We start from the raw sequence: 20,292 nt of genomic DNA, 5'->3' as shown, positions 1-20,292 counted from the left end.
CTCGCAGATGACCAAAGCACCGGAAGACAATCAGTCAAGTTGTGTACTCCAGCAGTGGCCAAAGGAGGAATGGCTGCTGGGAGGAGCACACAAAGCAGATACACCACAGTACACCAGCATCAGCACAACCAGACACCTTCATCTGCCCCAGCTGCAACAAAACATGTCTCTTCTGTATCAGTCTCTATAGCCCCAGCAGGAGCTTTAACTCTCCAGTGGTTTGACTTCACGCCTGAAGGAGCACTCTTCCATTGTCTCCCAAAACAGATGGATGCCAGCAACTATAGAATTTTGATGGTTCTTCTTATAATATAAATAATCTAGATAGCAATTACGGGTTGGCGCTGTGGGTAAAAGCCTCAGCGCCTAGGGCTTGCCGATCGAAAGGTCGGCGGTTCGAATCCCCGCGGCGGGGTGCGCTCCCGTTGTTCGGTCCCAGCGCCTGCCAACCTAGCAGTTCGAAAGCACCCCCGGGTGCAAGTAGATAAATAGGGACCGCTTACTAGCGGGAAGGTAAACGGCATTCCGTGTGCTGCGCTGGCTCGCCAGATGCAGCTTTGTCATGCTGGCCATGTGACCCGGAAGTGTCTCCGGACAGCGCTGGCCCCCGGCCTCTTGAGTGAGATGGGCGCACAACCCCAGAGTCTGTCAAGACTGGCCCGTACGGGCAGGGGTACCTTTACCTTTTTATAATTCTACCTTTAAAAAAAAGAAGAAGACTGCAGTTCGGTCAGTAAAAATGATAATTTCAGAATTAGTCTAGCCTAGCCTAGCCTTCTCCTGCTTTGCATGCACAGGAAATGTTTTATACTGAATATCATTTGGTCCTGCTCTTTCTGATTGTTTGAGTAAGCTCAGTATACCTAATGTCATTATACGGTTTGGTCAGTAGATGGCACTGGTTTTGCCTAGTTTCCTGACCCATAGTTTAAACAAACCACAGTTCCCAGGTTTTGACACCATGGGGATTGGAGAAATGTGGTTCATTCAGAATCAGAATAGAAAGCTTCTGATCTCTTTCTCACCGGCAAAATGAAAAGAGTGACAGGGGACCACATGAGCCTTAAATTCGCTGCAGCTCATTTGCACAGTGGGAAATTAGCTTTTCTGCTGACAGAATGTAAGGCAGATGGCCTTAATTTTTTATGGAGTCTGTAGAATTAAACACACGCCTTAATTTCTCCAAAAGGAAGAAATTTCCCTTAGATTTAGAAGGAAAAGCCAGCAGGTTGCTCCTACTGCTCATGAGCATCTTCCACCTGTGGGGGTTGCCTCACTTTGCCAAATGGTAGAGCCAGCCCTGGCCTAGAGTCCAATGAGCCCTTAGTTTGAGCCCTCTGTATTATCGTCACCAGGTAAGTTTAGAGAGACAGAGAAAAAGAAGAGGGTAAGAGTTGAATGGCAGTCCTGCAAGTGTGTGTTTCTTTAAGGGTGGGGAAAGATAGTTTAAGCAGTTATGAGCCAGGCTTAGGCACCAAAGGCGTCAAGGCCCAATTTATAATAGGCCCAGTTTAGCAAATTTACTGTTCAAATCCCGTGGAAAACGCTTATCACTAGTTGTTCTTTCTGGGTTAGTTTAGTTGAACGCTGTAAGCCCAGTCTTTCTGCCTCAACAATGGTACCAAATGGTAACAAAATCAACAGCAGCAGCAGAAGCAGCAGCAATATAAAGTTGGTTGAACAAGCTAACAAAGTAAACACCATAAAAAAATACAGCAGCAACGAAACAACCAAGTGGAGACCAAATTAAAACCAGCACTATAAAGGCAAAACCTCAATGGAAAGCAACCTTTTCACTTTCCATTGGAAGGTAGGGGGAAAGGGGGTCCACCATGTTACTGAGAAGGTAACTGCCCATTAGGCCCTCACGTATGCGTGCATGCTTTGTGTACAGCATTTATACACGCTCTGTTTTTACAGAAAAATTAAGCGTGATGAATACTTAACAATAATCACAAAACCATAAAAAGCAACAGACAATTTCAGCATCAGAGAATAAAACAGCACAGAAAAATGCAGACTATCACTGCAAATATACAAAAGATCTAAGATTCAGTGGATTCAAATGCATTGTAAAATAAAACAGTCCTAACATGGTGCCAGCAGCCCCTCTGGGGAGATATTCAATAACCAGGGTGCAAACGTAGAAAAGTCCCTGTAACATTCAAAAAGTGTGAGAGAGCACCCACCATGGGGAACAGAGCATACTGTTTCCTGTTTCAGAAGACCATTCAACAAAAAGATGTGCGGGTGCAGCCATGAGAACAAGAAGTGCAAAATACTGTTTCAACATTTACAGCAATATATAAACACATCATTTGTCTTGTGTTATTTTCCCAGCTTTATACTGACTTGGGATCTTTAGTGCTATACAGATATGAAAAGGAAGAGGCAATGGCTTCTGTGATGGGCTGGTGTGAAATCATTTTATAATCATAGGACTCATGAGCCCAAACAGCCCCCCAAAAAAGCCATTAGTAACAGCCCTAATAGGACTGCAACCTTTAAGCAAAAGGGCCCTTTCCCCAGAAATTTTTAGCCTTGGATTCTGATACTCAGGTGCAAGATAAACATATATTTCATCAAATTTGAAGAGGAGATATGGATATAAATTGCAGTTCCATCTTTAAAATTACATTAGTGGTAAACGGGGAAGAATCATGTCCTTGTTTATATATATTTTAAAAGTGGTTGTTTACACATTTGAGTGTGTACGTGCTCTTTGTATCCAAGGTGCAACTCCTGAATTTTGTGCAAAAATTATTGCATTGTAAGTAGTGATCCCCAACTAACACATGGAATATCACCACACTAGTTATTTGAATCCCTTCATAGTTTTCTTTTGTCTATCTTGCTTCTCCATATTATATTCTGCATGGCTAGATGAGTCATCCTGGCCCTTGGACTGGGATTCTTTGACCTTTCTTCATGCATTAGTATGTAAAATTATTGCTTACGTTTTCCCAACAAAGAATACTCTGAGCATCTAGCTGCTTTCATTATTCATGCTCTATTAATAATACACTTTGAGTTTCATTCAGAGGTGTACTAGGAAACTTCTGTTCCCAGTGACCTAAGCAGTTTCAGTTCAGATGCTAATGAACTTCTTTTATTTGGCCTGACCTTGATAAGCAACAAAACAAAGAGTTGACTAGCTGTACGAAGCCCAGTGTTTAGACATTGGAGTTTTTCGGTATTTCTCTAGATCAGACCTTTTGTGTGGTGACAAAACAGAATTCCTACAAAAAAAACATGGAAATGTGCACCAGTTTTTAGGAATAATTATCAGCATATTGTTTCACCCTCATACCCAACACCAACCCCACTTGGGCAACCATGTGCTTAAAAACAAGCTTTAAAAGGCTAGCCTGTCTGCTGAGGGCAGATTATCTTTGGCAATCACTCGTAGCCAAGTAAGATTGTCTTCCATAAACAGTCTTAACAGTGAGTCCGTAAGTGACTGTGGAGTACAATTCTGGATCCACACGTCCTTCCACAGTGGGGACATAGGTTTCCAGGTGGAGTTGATCATGGTGAGGATTTGCCAAATGTGCATTCCTCTTAGCACGTTTCTCTCTTTCGTCCTGAGTTTGAGCATCTTCAAAGTCCATGACACCTTTGGTACAGGCTGTTCTCCAACTAGAGAGCTCACAGGCCAGTGTTTCCCAATTGTGGGTGTTTATACTATTTTGTTTAGATTTGCCTTGAGAGAGTCTTTAAACCTTTTTTGTTGACCACCAGCAGTACACTTTCCATTTTTAAGTTCAGAATGGAGTAGTTGCTTTGGAAGGCGATAATCAGGCATCCGAACAACATGACCAGTCCAACGAAGTTGATGTTGAAGAATCATTGCTTCATACACCCAAATTGAAGTAAATGGGATTGTGTCCATGTTTAAAGCACAGCATGTAGCTGGAGGAATTGACCTAGTGGTAGATATCCTTGTATCCTTTGGAATCCCCTCCCATGAAAAACCTATGTAGCTACCACTTTTTTTCTTTTCCATTTGTGCTTTCAGAAACTGAATCTGTAAACATGCTCTGCTGTTTGTTTATTTTGCTTTCATTGAGTTTTTCATGTTTCATTACGTTAGGATCTTTTATGATCTGAATGTTTGTCATGTTTATTGTGAACCATTTTGGAAATTTACAGGGGAAAGTGGTATTAAAAACCACCACAAACAGGTAAATGAAACCATGAGGAGAAACAACATTAACAAACCTCTTTTTCATAGTATGGGGAAGGGTACTAAACTGTGCCCTTCTGTACCCTTGCCTGAGTTTGCAGACTGTAAGTCAGAAGAGATGCTACCTCTTTATCTGGGAGTAGGCACCGCTGAATTCAGCAAAACTTACTTCCGAGTAGACATAGTTAGGACTGAGTGGTAAGGAAGGAGATCTGCACATGCACAGGCAAAGGAGTGACAGGGGCAAACGCTGCTAATAATTTGGTTTATAGGTGTTAGAAGTTTCTAGCGTCACCTAAAATACTAAATTTTCCTTCAAGTCCTTTCCCTGTTGTTTTTATTTAGACTGTGTGAGTACTATGCTGTTTACTTTTCTTTACATACAGTGCCCATGTCATTTAGGAATTTGACAAATATTAAACCATTATGATGATAACTCCACAAGAAGCTTGGAAAGAGCAGTCAATGATAACAAGATTTGAAAAGTATTGGATGTGACACACCCTGAACAGATGGAAAGGGCTTGTGTCCCTTAACCTGCTCAACTGCTATGCCTAGGGCTCCCTTATGCACACATAACTGACATTAGGTAGAAAAAAATGTTTTGTATAACCAAGGTAATGGGTATTTTATTGAATGTGCTAATCATTAACTTAGGGAATGTAGAATTCAGGTTTTTGTTTTGAACACTTTATTATGGTGTTATGACTTTACAATTAATAGTTAACTTTGTCACTTTGTTTCTTGCCCTTTGAAAAATTAAAAGCTTTTCTTCTGGCAGCAACTGGAGTTTATCCAATCTCTAGAAACTTCTGACTGGATATATGTCTCACTTCACCATATCTGACAAGCTCACATATTGTACCTCTGAAGGTGAGCAATCGTTTTTCTTCTTGTCTTTGGTTTAACATTACTTTTACATCATGGTCAATCTCTGATCTACATGTGAAGCAAACACTTCACTTAAGAATTCAGATATATGGCCAAGACAAGATGCCTGCCAGAGTAGTCAAGAACATATTGCAACCTTGCCCCAGAAAGCAGATATCAGCATCCAAGAAAGAAAGATTACAGCAGTCTTTGCCTAGATATAAATCCTTTGTGCAGGATTATACTCTGCAATGTTTATTGCTGTGCATTTCTGTGACACAGACTGATAACTTACAATATGCACTGAGTACTACATTATGCGGAATGCAGTTTGTAGTCTTTTCTCAAACCTCCGGTGGAGCAATCAAATTTACTGAAGACAGTGAAGAACGCTTGCAAAGATCTGCTGCCTATTTACTCAGCTAAGCCAGATGCATAGGAACATAGGCTGGTGCTGCGTTAAAGAAAACCAATCATAGGATTGGAAAGCACTTCAAAGGTCATCTAGGGATGCAGGAAGCTGCCTTACACAAGCTCAGTTTTGCCTACACTGGCAGTGGCTCTCCAGGGTTTCAGAAAGGGGACAATCCCATCCCTATATGAATTGTACCTGAGACTTTCTGCATGCTCTACTACTTAGCTATGGCCCTCCTCCATCACAAATGTATCTGGGCCTGATTCCAGTGCCTTGAATAACTATTGCAGGAGGGGAGTCTGAGGAATTGAGACATATAGCGGTGACGAGGAATGAAGTTTCTGGCATAATGGATGAAATAAAAACTGAAAAATCACTGGGACTATGAGAGTTCTCAAAGAATTCAAATGTGGAATTGCTCATCTTCTCACAAAAATACGTGACTTGCCCCTCAAAGCAGCCTCCATATCTGATGACTGGAAAGTTACCTATTATTTTAAGGGGGGGGGGGTCCAGGGCAGATCCTGGCAATTAACAGGCCAGTTAGATTAACATCCGTCCTGGGAAAACTGGAGTAAAGTATTGTTAAAGATACAATAGCCAAGCATGTAGAGAAGAACAAGCTGGGGGTCATCCGGCAAAGCTGAATGTTGGGAGATTCAGGACAGACAAAAGGAAGGAATTATTCACACAAAACAAACTGTGGAAGCCTCTACTACAAGATGTCATGGTGCCTGCCAACCTGTATAGCTTTAAAATGGGATGGTGAATGAGGCTACCGCTAGCTTCTGGTCACTATGGCTATATGTTGTCAAGGAATACTAGCCATTGTTGGGGGAAGGCTGGGACAGCAGGAGGGGTTAATTCACTGATGTCATGCTTTGGGCATCACAGAGGCATCTCATTGGCCACTGAGGGGAAGAAAGTTGGACTATATGGGCATCTGGTCTGATCCAGCAGAGCTGCTCTTATGTTCTTAGTAAGGTGCCACAAGGCAAAAAGAGAATCACAAGTAAGTGCAATGAAAATGATGTCAAGCAAGCCGACCGGTCTCAAATCGTGAATCCTCATTTGAAATGAATTTCAAAGCCAACCCTGTGTGAGAGATCAAATGTATAACATGAGAAGTATGAGTGTGCCTTTCCTCCAGTATGCGCCGGCTTTTCATAGGGTAGTAAAGGTTAAAAATGAAACGAGTCTTCCTCTATAAACGCTGTTCTGAAATGGTAGAAAACCTTGCACAGCCTTTGCAGACATTTACGGGGAAGGTGACATCTGAGATGCTATTTGACACCTCTGCACAACTCTGCACTACGCCGTGTCCTTAGTAACGCACAAGCAATTTAATTACAACTAATACAGGACAGCACACAAGCAAATAATGAGCGTTGTTTGATACCATGCATATACACACAGCCCACAAAGATTGTTACGTTTTACCTGATTTGCTGAGAGGAACTCCTGGTTATTGTCATTCATTCCCATATACATGTTCTCTCCGTCAAACTGGAAAGACAGAAGAAACCAGTGGTTATCACTGTAGCCAGGAGAGCTAGGTTCTGCTGCTATTTTAGGCGTTTTCCAAGCACTTTCATTCCAAAAAGTTCCATTTTGCCTGAAAAGGATGAGCTCATACTGACTCTCCTGCCCAAAGCAAATTGGGTTGTATACACCAACTTTCCCATGGGTGCTCTTCATTAACATGGACAAGGACATGACCCCACACATTATGCACCTATAGAGAAGCATCCTGAGATTGCATGTCCAGTGTAATCAAGGCTCAGTTTGCACCTACTGCATGAGACTCCTAAGAAATAAAAAAAAAAAAAGACACACAAGAAGAAGTTCTGTAGATCCCACTGTTAGAAAAACAGAGTACTCCACCACCTTTTATCACCCATCAGGATTTGGGGTGATGGTCAAGGAAGCTTTACTCAGAGTAGACCCATTGAAATTAATTAACAAAACTAAGGTCCACAAATTTCAATGGGTCTACACTGCATGATTTTACACCCTTGGATTTTACACCCAAGGATGCACACTGTCCCCTCCCCCCCACATGTTGCACCAGACATTGTGGGGTAGTTAATTTTGCTCTTCTCCCTTTCCTCCCCCCTCCACTGGGTCCCTGTAAACCTGAACCTTTAAGAAGGGATTCTACTTAAACAAGGGTATTCCCACCCCCTTCATTTTGCCTGCCTTCATTCTATTCTTGTATTGGATTGCAAAAGGGGTTCATTCAACTCAGCGAGAGTTAGAGGCACAGTCTCTCCCATCTAACTTGATTATAGGTTTTCCTGTCATGGCTCCCCTGAGCCAGTTTGGAGCTGGTTGTAGGTGAACCAAATCATCTGCAGTGAGTTGTCCTAGCAGCTTATGGTAGCCTATGGAGGGAAAGTACACTGCAACTTCCCACCCAGGAATAAAATATACCCGTATCTTAGAGTGTGTTCATATTATTGCTTTTGAGTACAGTGAAATTGTTGTCTTCTGCTGCGTTTCACAGCTCCCCCCCCCCTCCCAGCTGCTCACATCAGCAAAGCTTCAATTCTTTTATGTCTGAGCGCACACCAAGGGATGTTGAGCGGTGGGGGTGTTTCACACCATCGCTAGAGTTGGATTAGGAACAGCTTTAGGGCTCCAATCAATGTGAAGCTGGTTTGTGAAACAACGCAAAGCACAGTGGTACCTTGGTTTGTATACGTCTTGGTTTGCATACATTTTGGATTACAAACACATCAAACCCGGAAGTGTGTGTCCCGGTTTGCAACATTTTTTTTTTTTTTTTATCATAGCCCTATTTTTTATTTATTTTTTTGATTATGAACAAAAATAATTTGGTGAAAGCGTACCTTGGGTTACAACCTGTTTTGGTTTACAAACGGACCTCCGGAACGGATTATGGTTGTAAACCAAGGTACCACTGTACAGGATACAGATGCATTTTGGAAATTATAATGTGAACATGGATGAAAAACCAACACTGGAAATGCAATGGGCAAAGAGTAAATGGGAATGTGAACACTACCTTGGTCTCCTCTATACAACTTATTTTCTGACTTCTAAAGATGTTACCCCTGCCACTTGGAGAATGGCACTATCTACATCTTGGACTGTGTGTATGTCTGCGTTTCTGCTTGCCAATCCTTCCCTCCAACCAATATCTCTTGCAAAGTCATTTGGAAAGAGAAGCAGCAGGCTTCCAGCAGAAAACTGATCTTACAATTAACAAGAGTCCCTGCCCAAGACACAAAGTCTCAGGTGACCCTTGCCTCCCGAATGAAGGAAAGGCCCTTTGGCATACAAGGCTTTCTCAATCTAGCAGCTGATACTCAGACAGCTCTACTACGGGCACAAGATGCTGGGTGTAAACCCTTGTAATTATACAAGCCATACTGGATTATTTCTTACAAATTATACTTTCTGCATTAATTACAGTATTAAAAAACATGTAAACCTAAAAGGAACTGTAACAAATATTAACCTGTGCTCCAGTTTTCTCTCCTGCTCACCTTTACTTATTTCTTTTGTCTCCCTCCTTTATTCAGCATCTTATCAGCATGAATCTGTCAAAACTGCTCAAGTGAAATCTTACTCATCTGTATTGCTATGGGGCGACGTAGCAAAAATTATGCACAGGTGGTGAAATATCACGTAAGAGTGCTTTGAACCGCAGAGACTGAGAACCTGGAGGAAATCACCAAACTTGTTCTGATTTCTTTCTCCGGTGCACGTTCTTACAGGGAAGGCCCCAATCTTACCTTCAGAATTGTGCAATGTAATAAAGCTTCTACAGTAAGCTCAAGCCAGACTTAAAGAACCCCTTTCTTGGTTACTTTATCTGAGCACCAGAAAAGGACTGGATGCCACGACACAGCTAGAGGTAGCTGATCTTTCGCATTATTATTCAAATTATCTGGGATTTTGAACAAACAAAAATATAAAACAGGTCAATGAAACTTTTTTAGTGCTATCAACATCACTGGTTGAAATCTGTAAGCTTCAGGCTTTAAACAGAATTCTTCTTCAGGCAATGATTTTGAACAAAGGCTGAAAGTCTGGAGCTATATGAAATGCTGGCAAACATGGGATCCTGCAACATGATTGCAGGTGCTGGGTGGTCTTTGCAGGAGAAAATACTTGGGAGAAGTAGGAATGCTTATCTTTTCCACCACATAACACTTCTCCCCATCCCCCAGCTACCATTTGCTGGAAATGTTGGGATGCAACCTAGCTTGTAGTAAGTATGGTGGTTTTGCATGGGGAGAATGCAGATAAAAGGAGGAAACTCCAAACTTCCTAGACTGTTTTTCTGAACTAACGTGCTCTAAACTGATACTTTTAGGGTTGCTGACCTCACTTCCTCCATCCCTTCCTTCTCCATTCATCCCACTATGAGAGAGAAGACAACTTGTGTGTCTTTACCGAGACGAAAGAATAAGTATGGCTCTTTGTACCTCCAACTTTGATAGAATTAAACTAGGAACTACCTAAATATGCATTTCCTTTAATAAATTTAACTTTCCTGTCTTCCACACTAAAAATCACAGTGAGACTGCTTCTAAGGGTAAATATGTACCTCCAAGATATTTCAGTACAAAAGTTCAAACGTCTTCTGATGCATACAAACTCAATATGCCATCAGCTTTCCCATCAGCTGGACTCTGAGCCTGGAAACAAGTCTGTTTGGAGCGAGGGGTGGTAGCAGAAGCAAAAGAAGAAGGGTTTGTAGGAGGGCATTGGAAGGAAAGGAAAGGATAATAATTCCCTTCCTCCCCATCCCCCTTGATAAACATCCCCAACCCTGTTCTTTAATAAAATACAGAACTGACGACCCGTTTTACAGCTTCATATGTAGTCCCTACCTAGCAAGGCATTAACTGAAAATAACTAAAGAATTTTAACCACACTGGAGAAAACCAGAAACAATAGCTTTGATAAATAGGTACATCAATGACACCTTAATTTACATGTCATAAAATAAAGTGCAAGACTCAAAGACCTGCTCGGTTCCTTTGATGACACAACTACTATGTCATCATGCACTGAATTGAGTTTATGCAAGGACGGCCACCACACTGCACACAATGAAAGGTAAAGTAATAGTGACCTGGGTGTGACTTAGGGTGTGGAGAGGCTGGCCACAAACGGTATTGCATCTGTTACACAACATGAAATCAACTCATGCTATGTACACCATATGACCTACACAGGGTCAGCAATGGTTAGGGCAGGATTCCCCTACTCCATCATTCCAAATAAGCACCAGAAAGCTTAGTGTTAAATTGTGTTGTACAAAAATGTACAAGCAATAATGCATATCACTCAGTCACCTTTTAATTCTTTTAAAGTAAGAAAGAACAAGAGACGAACTCCCACTCTTCCCCCTCAAAAATATGAAACCTATGGATTTTAGAGTTTTGGCCTACTAGATGAATTGCCCTAACATGAGTTACGGAGGAACCTGGATCCTTTTAATTACCCTGCAAAAAGCCTCTGAACTGATTTGTCTGCAATTTGGCAGGCTTCCTTCATCCTGGAAAAGCTCCTGTGCTTGTAAATTTCATCCACTTTGGCCAAATGGGGGTAAAAATTACAGCTATTTTAGATTCCCAATTATAGTGAACCGGGAACACACAGCTTCATTTTATACAGAACCACTTAGAACTCGAATTTACAGACTGACGCAGATCTTAGGGCTGATGTGCAGCCCTAATATACACACATGTGACTTCAATGTTACAAGCATGTTCCTATTTTCTTCTGTGAAACGTTAGAACGTACGCTGTTTCAGATATTATTGCATCATATCCATATCTAGTCTGCCATAATCTCAATAATTTGCAACTACATTAAGCAGTCCAGATTCTAAATCAGTAGAGCTGACTCCCACAATGATACAACTAGAAAACAAAGGTTGCAGCTTTGAAACCATGATTACAAAACACAAATCAACAGGAGGTGAATTTAGCATTGCACCAAATATTGCATATCTTCTATTCCAGATGTACACTACTGCAAGCAGTATTAATCTACATCTCTCATAAAATGCACGCTCATTTCTATATCCATTCAAAACCCATTATTTTCCATCTCCAGGAAGAAGCCCTAATTGTATCAGCTCCATTCTAGAACTAGGCAAGAAATTGAGTTCATCTTCATATCTATGCCTTTTTAAAAGGTGCTATTTCCTTGGAAGCAAATGCAGACTCTCCCGTTATGTAATTCCAATTTGGTAAAACATACTTGTTTTATTGCTTTATATACTATACTTGCCGCCAACTCAGTAACTGTAATGAAGCCTGTCTTGAAAATTACGGTGCTTCTGATTGCCAACCAGTGAGGCTGAAAATCAACCCTCAAAATTCAGGAGAAACTTCAGAACTTCCTTACTGCAGATTAGATTTTTTTTTTTTTACCCCTCCAGGCAGTAAGGGCACAAACAAATTTATTATAAAAATTCTCCTGCCAGGGTATTTTTTCAATTAAATGTTTGCCACTTATGCTATAGCCAGGTATAGGAAATAAATAATGTGTGCTGCATTCTCATTCTCATTGCACTGCGCAACGAAATTGAAGACAATCGGCTTCATCATTCCACACTGATTTACGGTTGGAACAAAATATTTTCATATTTTCCTTTTGTTAGGATGGTTTTCTCCCAGTTTCGATTAGAAGTATCTCCTCATGCATGTCGAGATACTAATCAATTTCCAGATATAAGGACATACATTCATCATACTCTATTTCCGATAAAAAAAAATCGATCTGATTTATCCTTAATTACCTAAACATCCTGCACAATGGAAACAGTTTTCTTCCTTGTTCTGTTTATTTGAGAGAGAAAATAGCCCGGAACTACTGTCTTAATTATTCTTCTGTCCACATGCAATTGATTTAAAATACATATTTTACTTTGTATGCCCAATAAACAAAGAAGAATTTTAGAGCAGAAAAAGAAAAAAAGGCATGGGTGATGGCTAATTCTTGGAAAGCTCTGAAAGATTTTTATCTATTCTATTTAAATTGGATATTAACACTACCATCATTTTATTTGTATGCTGACTTTCCATAGTTAAAACCATGCTCAAGGTGTCTTCCAACATGAAATTTTTCTACATAATTATAAATATAACAAAGGTAGTCACAAACCATTAATAAAACACATTAGAAAGTACACAGCCAAACTGAACAATTTCCACACAAATCGTAAGATTGAAAAATAAAGATTTTATTATTATTATTAACCCTAAATCATACCCCAAACAGAAGAGTCTGTTCAGCAGTCTTGGCTTTTGCAGGTGGAATCAATCAGGTCCCTGCCCTCCCAGGCCAGATGTAAAAAGGCATGCAAGACAGGGAGCAGGTCTCACAGCCAAAATGGTCTATCTGTATTAATACTCAGTTGGTTAGAGTGTGGTGTTGATAACACCAAGGTTGCAGGTTCAATTCCCATTTGGGACAGCTGCATATTCCTGCATTGCAGGGGGTTGGACTAGATGATCCTCAGGGTCCCTTCTAAGTCCAGAATTCCATGATTCTATATATAATACATATAGTGTATATAGTGCATCTATACACACCACCACTAACAGGAGGAGGAGGAGGAGGAGGTCATCAACAAGTGGCCATTATTACTAGCAGGGGCCAAATTACATTTTTTAAATGGATAGGAGGACTTTTTAAAGACATTAATTTGGTTCTTCAACAGGTAATTCCCCCCCCCCTTCAGATTACAGACAAATTTGTTGAAGAACAGAGTTAAGAATTTTATTTTAATATTCATTCATGAGCAGCGTACCAACTTAAAAAACATCATGATTTGGTAGTTTGCATTAAACTATTTTTGATACCCACTTACTGAATTCCAACTGTTGCTTTTGATACTTGGGTCTCTCCTTTTGGCTTATTTACTATCAGATTTCAATTGAACTGGTTCTCTTCATATTATATTACACACACACACACACACACACACACACACACACGTATTATATCCCTTTGTTTGTTCTCTAGCACACTGTTCTTCTGTGTTGTTGTTACTGTTTGCTGGTTACACAATTTGAAGTAGGGTGGGACTGTGTGAGAAATAACACCACGCCTAGGATTAACTGACAACCAGCCATGGAGGTGTCAAGCTGAATTAAATGGCTTGATCGAAACAAAAAAACAAAAAAATTCCTTCCAGTAGCACCTTAGAGACCAACTAAGTTTGTTATTGGTATGAGCTTTCGTGTACACGCACACATCTTCAGATACACTGAAACAGAAGAAGAAACAATCTGAAGAAGTATGCATGCACACGAAAGCTTATACCAATAACAAACTTAGTTGGTCTCTAAGGTGCTACTGGAAGGAATTTATTATTATTATTTTGTTTCGACTACGGCAGACCAACACGGCTACCTACCTGTAACTAGATCAATGGCTTGATGTTTGTTGAGTGTGGTATCTGCAATGAGCTATGGTGAAAAAAGCAACTAAGTGTCTTTAACCTTTTTGTTCAAAGTTCAAATTTAGCAAAATACCACCCTCCATGTTGCTTAGGTAAAAAGGTAAAGGTAAAGGTACCCCTGCCCGTACGGGCCAGTCTTGACAGACTCTAGGGTTGTGCGCTCATCTCACTCTATAGGCCGGGAGCCAGCGCTGTCCGCAGACACTTCCGGGTCACGTGGCCAGCATGACAAGCTGCATCTGGCGAGCCAGCGCAGCACACGGAACGCCGTTTACCTTCCCGCTGGTAAGCGGTCCCTATTTATCTACTTGCACCCGGGGGTGCTTTCGAACTGCTAGGTTGGCAGGCGCTGGGACCGAACGACGGGAGCGCACCCTGCCGCGGGGATTCGAACCGCCGACCTTTTGATCGGCAAGTCCTAGGCGCTGAGGCTTTAACCCACAGCGCCACCCGCGTCCCTGTTGCTTAGGTAGTAACTACAAAACAGATTCCCATTAATTTGTTTCTTCTTCAGTTTGCCATTTTAGGTCATTTGTTCTAGATAAAAAGCAATGGAACGCAGCTTTTTAACGTTTTTAAAGGTAACATTGACATGCACTACAAATACTACAAGCACTATAAAAATAGTAAAAAGAAAGCTGTAAGAATTGGGATTTTTTTGTTTGTAAATGATCTTTAAAAAATACAAACATCTTGTCCAGAATCGGACCAGGAAAGCACTGTCAACAAAGCAGCAAATTTCACAGACATTGCTGGGAAAGCCTGAGAGCAGTCTTAGCATGTTCCTGGAGCTGGTTTTGCTCCTAAATTGTCTGGTAGCGCCTGAGCTCAAAGATGTCTTTGCACAGTTTTGCCAGATGCTGTAGCTATACCAGCCACTGGAGAAAGAAGATCTGGCCACTTTCACACGTCTTGTTCCCAATGAGTATAGACAACTGCAGAGCACTCTGTGTGGGTCTGCCCTTAAAAAGTGTTTATCCCCACACAGCCAGAGTGTTAAATGGGGCCCATTTTTTGAGTACTGTATGCTTCTCTGGTTCTAATATGCATTGGCTTCCAGTTCATTTCTAGGAACAACTTCACAATCCAAACTCCGGTTAGAATCATAGAACTGTAGAGTTGGAAGGAACCTGAGGGTCATCTAGTCCAACCTCCTGAAATGCAGGAATCTCAGCTAAGGCATCCATGACAGATGGCCATCCAGCCTCTGCTTAAAAACCTCCAAGGAAGAAGTATCCACCACCTTCCGAAGGAGTCTGTTCCACTGTCAAACAGCTCTTAGAATCAGAAAGTTCTTCCTGATGTTTAGTCAGAATCTCCATTCTTGAATCCATTGGTTGGTGTGTCCTAGCCACTATAGCAGGAAAAACAAGCTCGCTCTATTCTCCATGTGACAACCCTTTAGATATTTGAAGATGGCTATCATATCTCCTCTCAGTCTCCTCTTTTCCAAGCTAAACATACCCAACTCCCTCAACTGTTCACTTGTACGGTTTCTCCTCTGTGTGTTTGTAGATGTACGGTCAGTTTCGTACCTTCGCTGATGCACTTTCCGCACTCCGTACATTCAAATGAATAAAAGTATAAATGTATGTTTTACTTACAAAGCTGTAAACCAGGGATCGCTAATCCAGCAGCTTTAGACATCCTGGTTGGTGGTCCTGTTTTGTGGGTGGTTTGTTGGGTGTGTGTGGAATTGGGGTTTGTTTGTGAAAGGGCCTTTCTGATGGGAGGTGGATGGGAGGCTCAAGTATGTTCTGTATGTGTTTTATTGAGAGACTTTCTCTAATTCTGTGTTATACCACCACCCTCAAGCAGTCATTTTGTAACTGGCACCCACAGCACTTTCTCAAAATTCAGAATATGCCTGCTGGCCCAAAATTGTTGTTAATCCTTGCCCTAAATAGTTTGGGATGTTGCAAACTGCTTGATGAAGTTTTTGTTTTTTTGTTTGTTTGTTTGTTTGTTTGTTTGTTTGTTTATTAAATCTGTATACTGCCCTCCATCTGAAGATCCCAGGGCGGTTCACAACAGAAAGAAGTTGTATATCATTAACAGCGATATCAAAATCCCAATCTGCAAATGCTACTATTTTGATTGAACTATATTGCGCTTTTAAAGACTGAAGTGTTGTGGGATTTTTTTAAGATACGGCTATGTCATGTCACATACTTTTTCACATAATGGATGAGTGAGCCCATAGGCTCCAATGCTACCAAAATAAACACGCTTAAAATAAAGTGGGCGGGATCGAGAGAGCTTCTGGGTAGTTAATATTCGATATCCAATGAAAACAAGGGGAGCTTTTGCATAGGTTTGTCTGACAATCTTAAAGTCTTGAGTCTTAACCAATCTTAAAGATTATATCTACCAGGGATGTGCAGGAAATACCCTTTTATTTGTTAATTAAAGCAAATATATAGCAACACTCTTGTGTCAATACTTATTAAATTTATACTGCCATGCAGGTTGAGATATAATAACACACACACCTGCTTTTATTATTTATTTATTTGTAAATAAAGCTTCTAACCTCATTATAAAAAATTACATTTCCTACGTCAGTGGTGTCCAAACTTTTTTCAAAGAGGGCCAGATTTGATGAAGTGAAGGGTCGTGAGGGCCAATCAAAGGGCCAACCAAAGTTGTTGATTTTTAAGGGGTTTTTTTATAATAATAATAATAATAATAATAATAATAATAATAATAATAATAATAATAATAATTTATTATTTGTACCCCGCCCATCTGGCTGGGTTTCCCCAGTCACTCTGGGCAGCTTCCAACAAAGATTACAAATACATCTTTTAATTTTAGGATTTTACCCCAAGAAATAAACTGCCACAGGGGCCAGATTAAACCGACCAGCGGGCCGGATTAGGCCCCCCAAAACAGACTTTGGACATGCCTGTCCTACAGGCTTTAAGAATCAAAATACTGTAGTTTTTCCTTCATCTTTTTTCTCCTTCCATCTTAGCTGTAATATTAATCCCTGTGCTAGTTCCTTCCTTGTAAAGTTCTAAGTCCTTGTGGCAGATCAGAAGCCATATGTACAATCTGCAGGGTTAATACTAAAACAAACACCTCAGAATGCTGCCATGCCTGCTTTGTCAATGCTCATTTCTGTCAAGTCCCAGGGATGTAAAATGTCTTCCTCTGGCCTGCTGCCATCGAAATCTCCTACCCACAGGGCCACCAGTGTGTTTTCCTAAAAGAATTATTAAGCATCGGCTCCCTTCTGGGAATATATACCACTAAGGTTAGCCTAATCTCTTTTAACTGCAGTTTTCCCATTAAGACCTTTATACAAACTCTTGCCCACAGTGATCCACTTAGCATTATTCATTTGACCACTGAAATGCATGGATTTCCCCTGAGTTGGTAATGTCAAAGAGGGTCAATAGTTCAGCAACAGATTTATTTAAACCCTCAGAAAACTATAGGGAACTAAGTAGCAACAGTTCTATTTCTCACTGCTGCACACACTATGTGACAGGACTGACCACCGACTTTGTTTTCATCGCTACAGCATGCATTGTTATTTCTCACGCTATTTCGGTGGTTACAGAAGCAAAGCTACTGCAAAAGTGATTTGGCATTTACTAAGGAATGGTTTTCAAGCTGCTGTGAGATTCTGTTTTGGATTTAATGCCACATTTGGATTTAAAGCCAGTGAGGTAGTTTTTCTTTCAAAGGATTCTTTCTTTCTGCTTTTATTTTATTATTTCAAGAGAGAGAAAGAGGGACAAATTCAAGATGAAAGTGGCAATTCTGACTTTTTGGAAGCAAATGCTTTTGAAACAAACAGGACCTCCTGCTCAGTAAACAACTTCAAGGAGTGTCAAAGAAAGATGCGTGCTCCTCATCCCAGTCCTTTCAAGCCTAATAACACATGTAGTTCATGTACATTTGCTTAAAAATAATTCCCACTGGACTACAGTCTAAGGGTGCTTTATGGGTTGTACTGTTAATCATCAACAATAGTAAGGAATTTGGAGGTACTGCTGCACATTAAATAATACAGCTACTCCTTAGTGGGCATAATTCATATAATAATTCACACAGTTTATTCAAGAACTTGCTAAACAGTTCAGATCCTTCCCATATAACCCTCAGCTTCAGTAAGAGAAAGTTAGTTTTTAGACTGAAATGGAAGCACATTAATATTTTTCTCTATTTCAAAGTCTAATTACAATTCTTCTCCCTCTCTCCCCACTTTGCCCCTGCCATTTTCTCTTCCCATTATAGCCCTCAAATTGGCCTGCAAATTTTGTTCCTTATTCTGTCCCTCCTACAATCTTTGTCATGGAAATTAGAAACAGAATGTGAAAACACTGCAGAGATCAAACTCCTGAGCTAACCCTTTCAGGGCTGAATGTATAAGAAAAAGGAAAGTGTTATAAAGAACAGAGATTACTTTGCAGCCATTTTTTTGTTCGGCTATTCTTTCTATGTGCTTTTTCCTAAAAGACCCCAATAAGGAAAGGCTATAAAGATTTCTATATTTCTACAAAACCGTGGGTTGGGTCCAATATAATTTCTTCTCTGTTTAACAAAGGTCAATACTTTTTTCTTAAATCGTGGAGATGTACTGCTGCTGTTGCTTCCCTTTTTCCAACTTTCCCCAGTAGTCTATAGGCGCCTAAAACCCAGGGATTACTATACTAGAGCCAATTAAATTACTCTCTACAGGGCAAAAGAGAAAAATCTCAGCCACACATTTTACTTCCCCAAGCATCAGACTGCAGCCACCTTACTGAAGCTAAGCAGATTTGGGTCTTCTTGGTTCAAAGATTGAAGATTCCTGGAAACCCTAAATACACTGCCTTGAATTCATTGATAGAAAGATGGAATCCATGTAAATTCCAGGGCAGCTTTAAAGTCTCTCCTTTTGAGAATGAACTGACAATATTTTCTTAATAAATGTCCATTATTAAATATGCAAATAGAGCTGGTGGGAAGAAAGCAGCTTTTGCCACTGAACAGTATCCAAAAGATGTTCCTGGTGTATCTGAGACTTCGGAAACATTTCAACAGCAAGCAGAATATACTGCTCCAAAACATGTTGGCAAAGATTTACCCAGTAAGATATGCACAGGATGGCAGAAGATCTGTCAAATTTGGCTTTCATTTGACCCTCAGAAAATACCTTTCTCAGCAGTATTGCCACAATTCTGTTGGAATAAATAAGTCCTACTGCAAGTAATCAAAGCCTACTCTTAATATACGGCCCTTCTCTTTAAGTTACCCCGGGTATTGGCCCTGGAAATGAATACAGGCTCTAAATGCAAGATTGAGAGAGAGAAAATAGTTATTAAATATGTACAGGAACATTTAAAATTAACCCAGTGTGAGTTTTCAAAAGCCAGCAGGCAAAAACCCCCACCATCACTACCCAGAAACATAGATCCCTCTGATCTATCTGAACATATCCCAGGATGTTTCAGTAACTAGACTTGAAGTGGCTTTACTTGCTAGTGACTTAATTTGCACCACTGCAATGCAAAATGGGCTTTGGAGCATTTTTATAGGATCCACACACACCTCTTTACTGCATTAAAACATCTGGTGATTTTTTAATTTTTTTAAATCAAATGTAGGTCCCTTTTGAACATTGCAGCTTTCTTTCACAGGACATTTCCTGCAACTGATTCTGTGACACCTTTGAAAAGCACGCAGAATGAAATAAATTTTAATACAGCTTTCCCATTTAGTCATTTTCATAGTAGGAGTGACAAGCTCTGGTGAAGAGCAATCATGATATAGAAACTGACTAATAACTTTGGGGCTAAAGTTTTCCCTATTAATAGGAAATCCATCGTTAAGTTTACTAATATTCAACTGCTTGTCACATCTGCAGTTTTACATAATCATAACATTCCTCTTATCCAGGCATGTTTCGTGAACTCACTTCATCAGATATGCACTGCAACAATGGAGTTAAAATGGCAGATACAGTAAATGCAAAAACCACAGCCTGTGTCAATTCAATTTAAAATAAGCATAATGACCACTCCCAACAAAAGTAACTGTATCCTTGTAATGTTAAGTAAATCAGCACTTGTACTGGGACAGGAAACCATTATCTATTCAAGTCTCAAGAAATATCAAATAAAACTTTGCTATTAACTTTGTTTTTCTAATTAGAGCTTCCCTTTGAAACTGCTCTGTTGGAAAACAGCCACTTTCAGCACAGCAGCCAAATGCCCAGGTGCTCCAAGATGCTTTGCTGTTAACTCAGATTTATTTTAACCCTTGACTAGATTAGACCGATTGTCCCTGCAGAAGAGTCACATGGCATGAAATGCACTGTACCAAATGCATCGCTTTCAGGGTTTCATTTGTTAAGTCACAGATTGTGCAGGC

The 20,292-nt window shown here is 40.4% G+C and overlaps 1 protein-coding gene across 11 annotated transcripts in view; it reads right to left on the bottom strand.

Annotated features, from left to right (window-relative positions):
• TOX2 (TOX high mobility group box family member 2) overlaps positions 1-20,292 on the bottom strand; it is a 223,774-nt gene that overhangs the window by 146,476 nt on the left and 57,006 nt on the right. For 10 of the 11 annotated variants that reach the window (XM_077929198.1, XM_077929200.1, XM_028734866.2 and 7 more), the window contains exon 2: positions 6,912-6,977. The exons of the other annotated variant lie outside the window; for it this stretch is intronic. In XM_077929198.1, the coding sequence (XP_077785324.1) occupies positions 6,912-6,977 (66 nt within the window). The remainder of the gene's footprint in view (positions 1-6,911; positions 6,978-20,292) is intronic. 11 annotated transcript variants of the gene reach the window in all.

Source organism: Podarcis muralis, chromosome 5 (genome assembly GCF_964188315.1).
Source record: "Podarcis muralis chromosome 5, rPodMur119.hap1.1, whole genome shotgun sequence".
Lineage (NCBI taxonomy): Eukaryota > Metazoa > Chordata > Lepidosauria > Squamata > Lacertidae > Podarcis > Podarcis muralis.
This window is presented reverse-complemented; position numbering and strand designations above follow the sequence as displayed.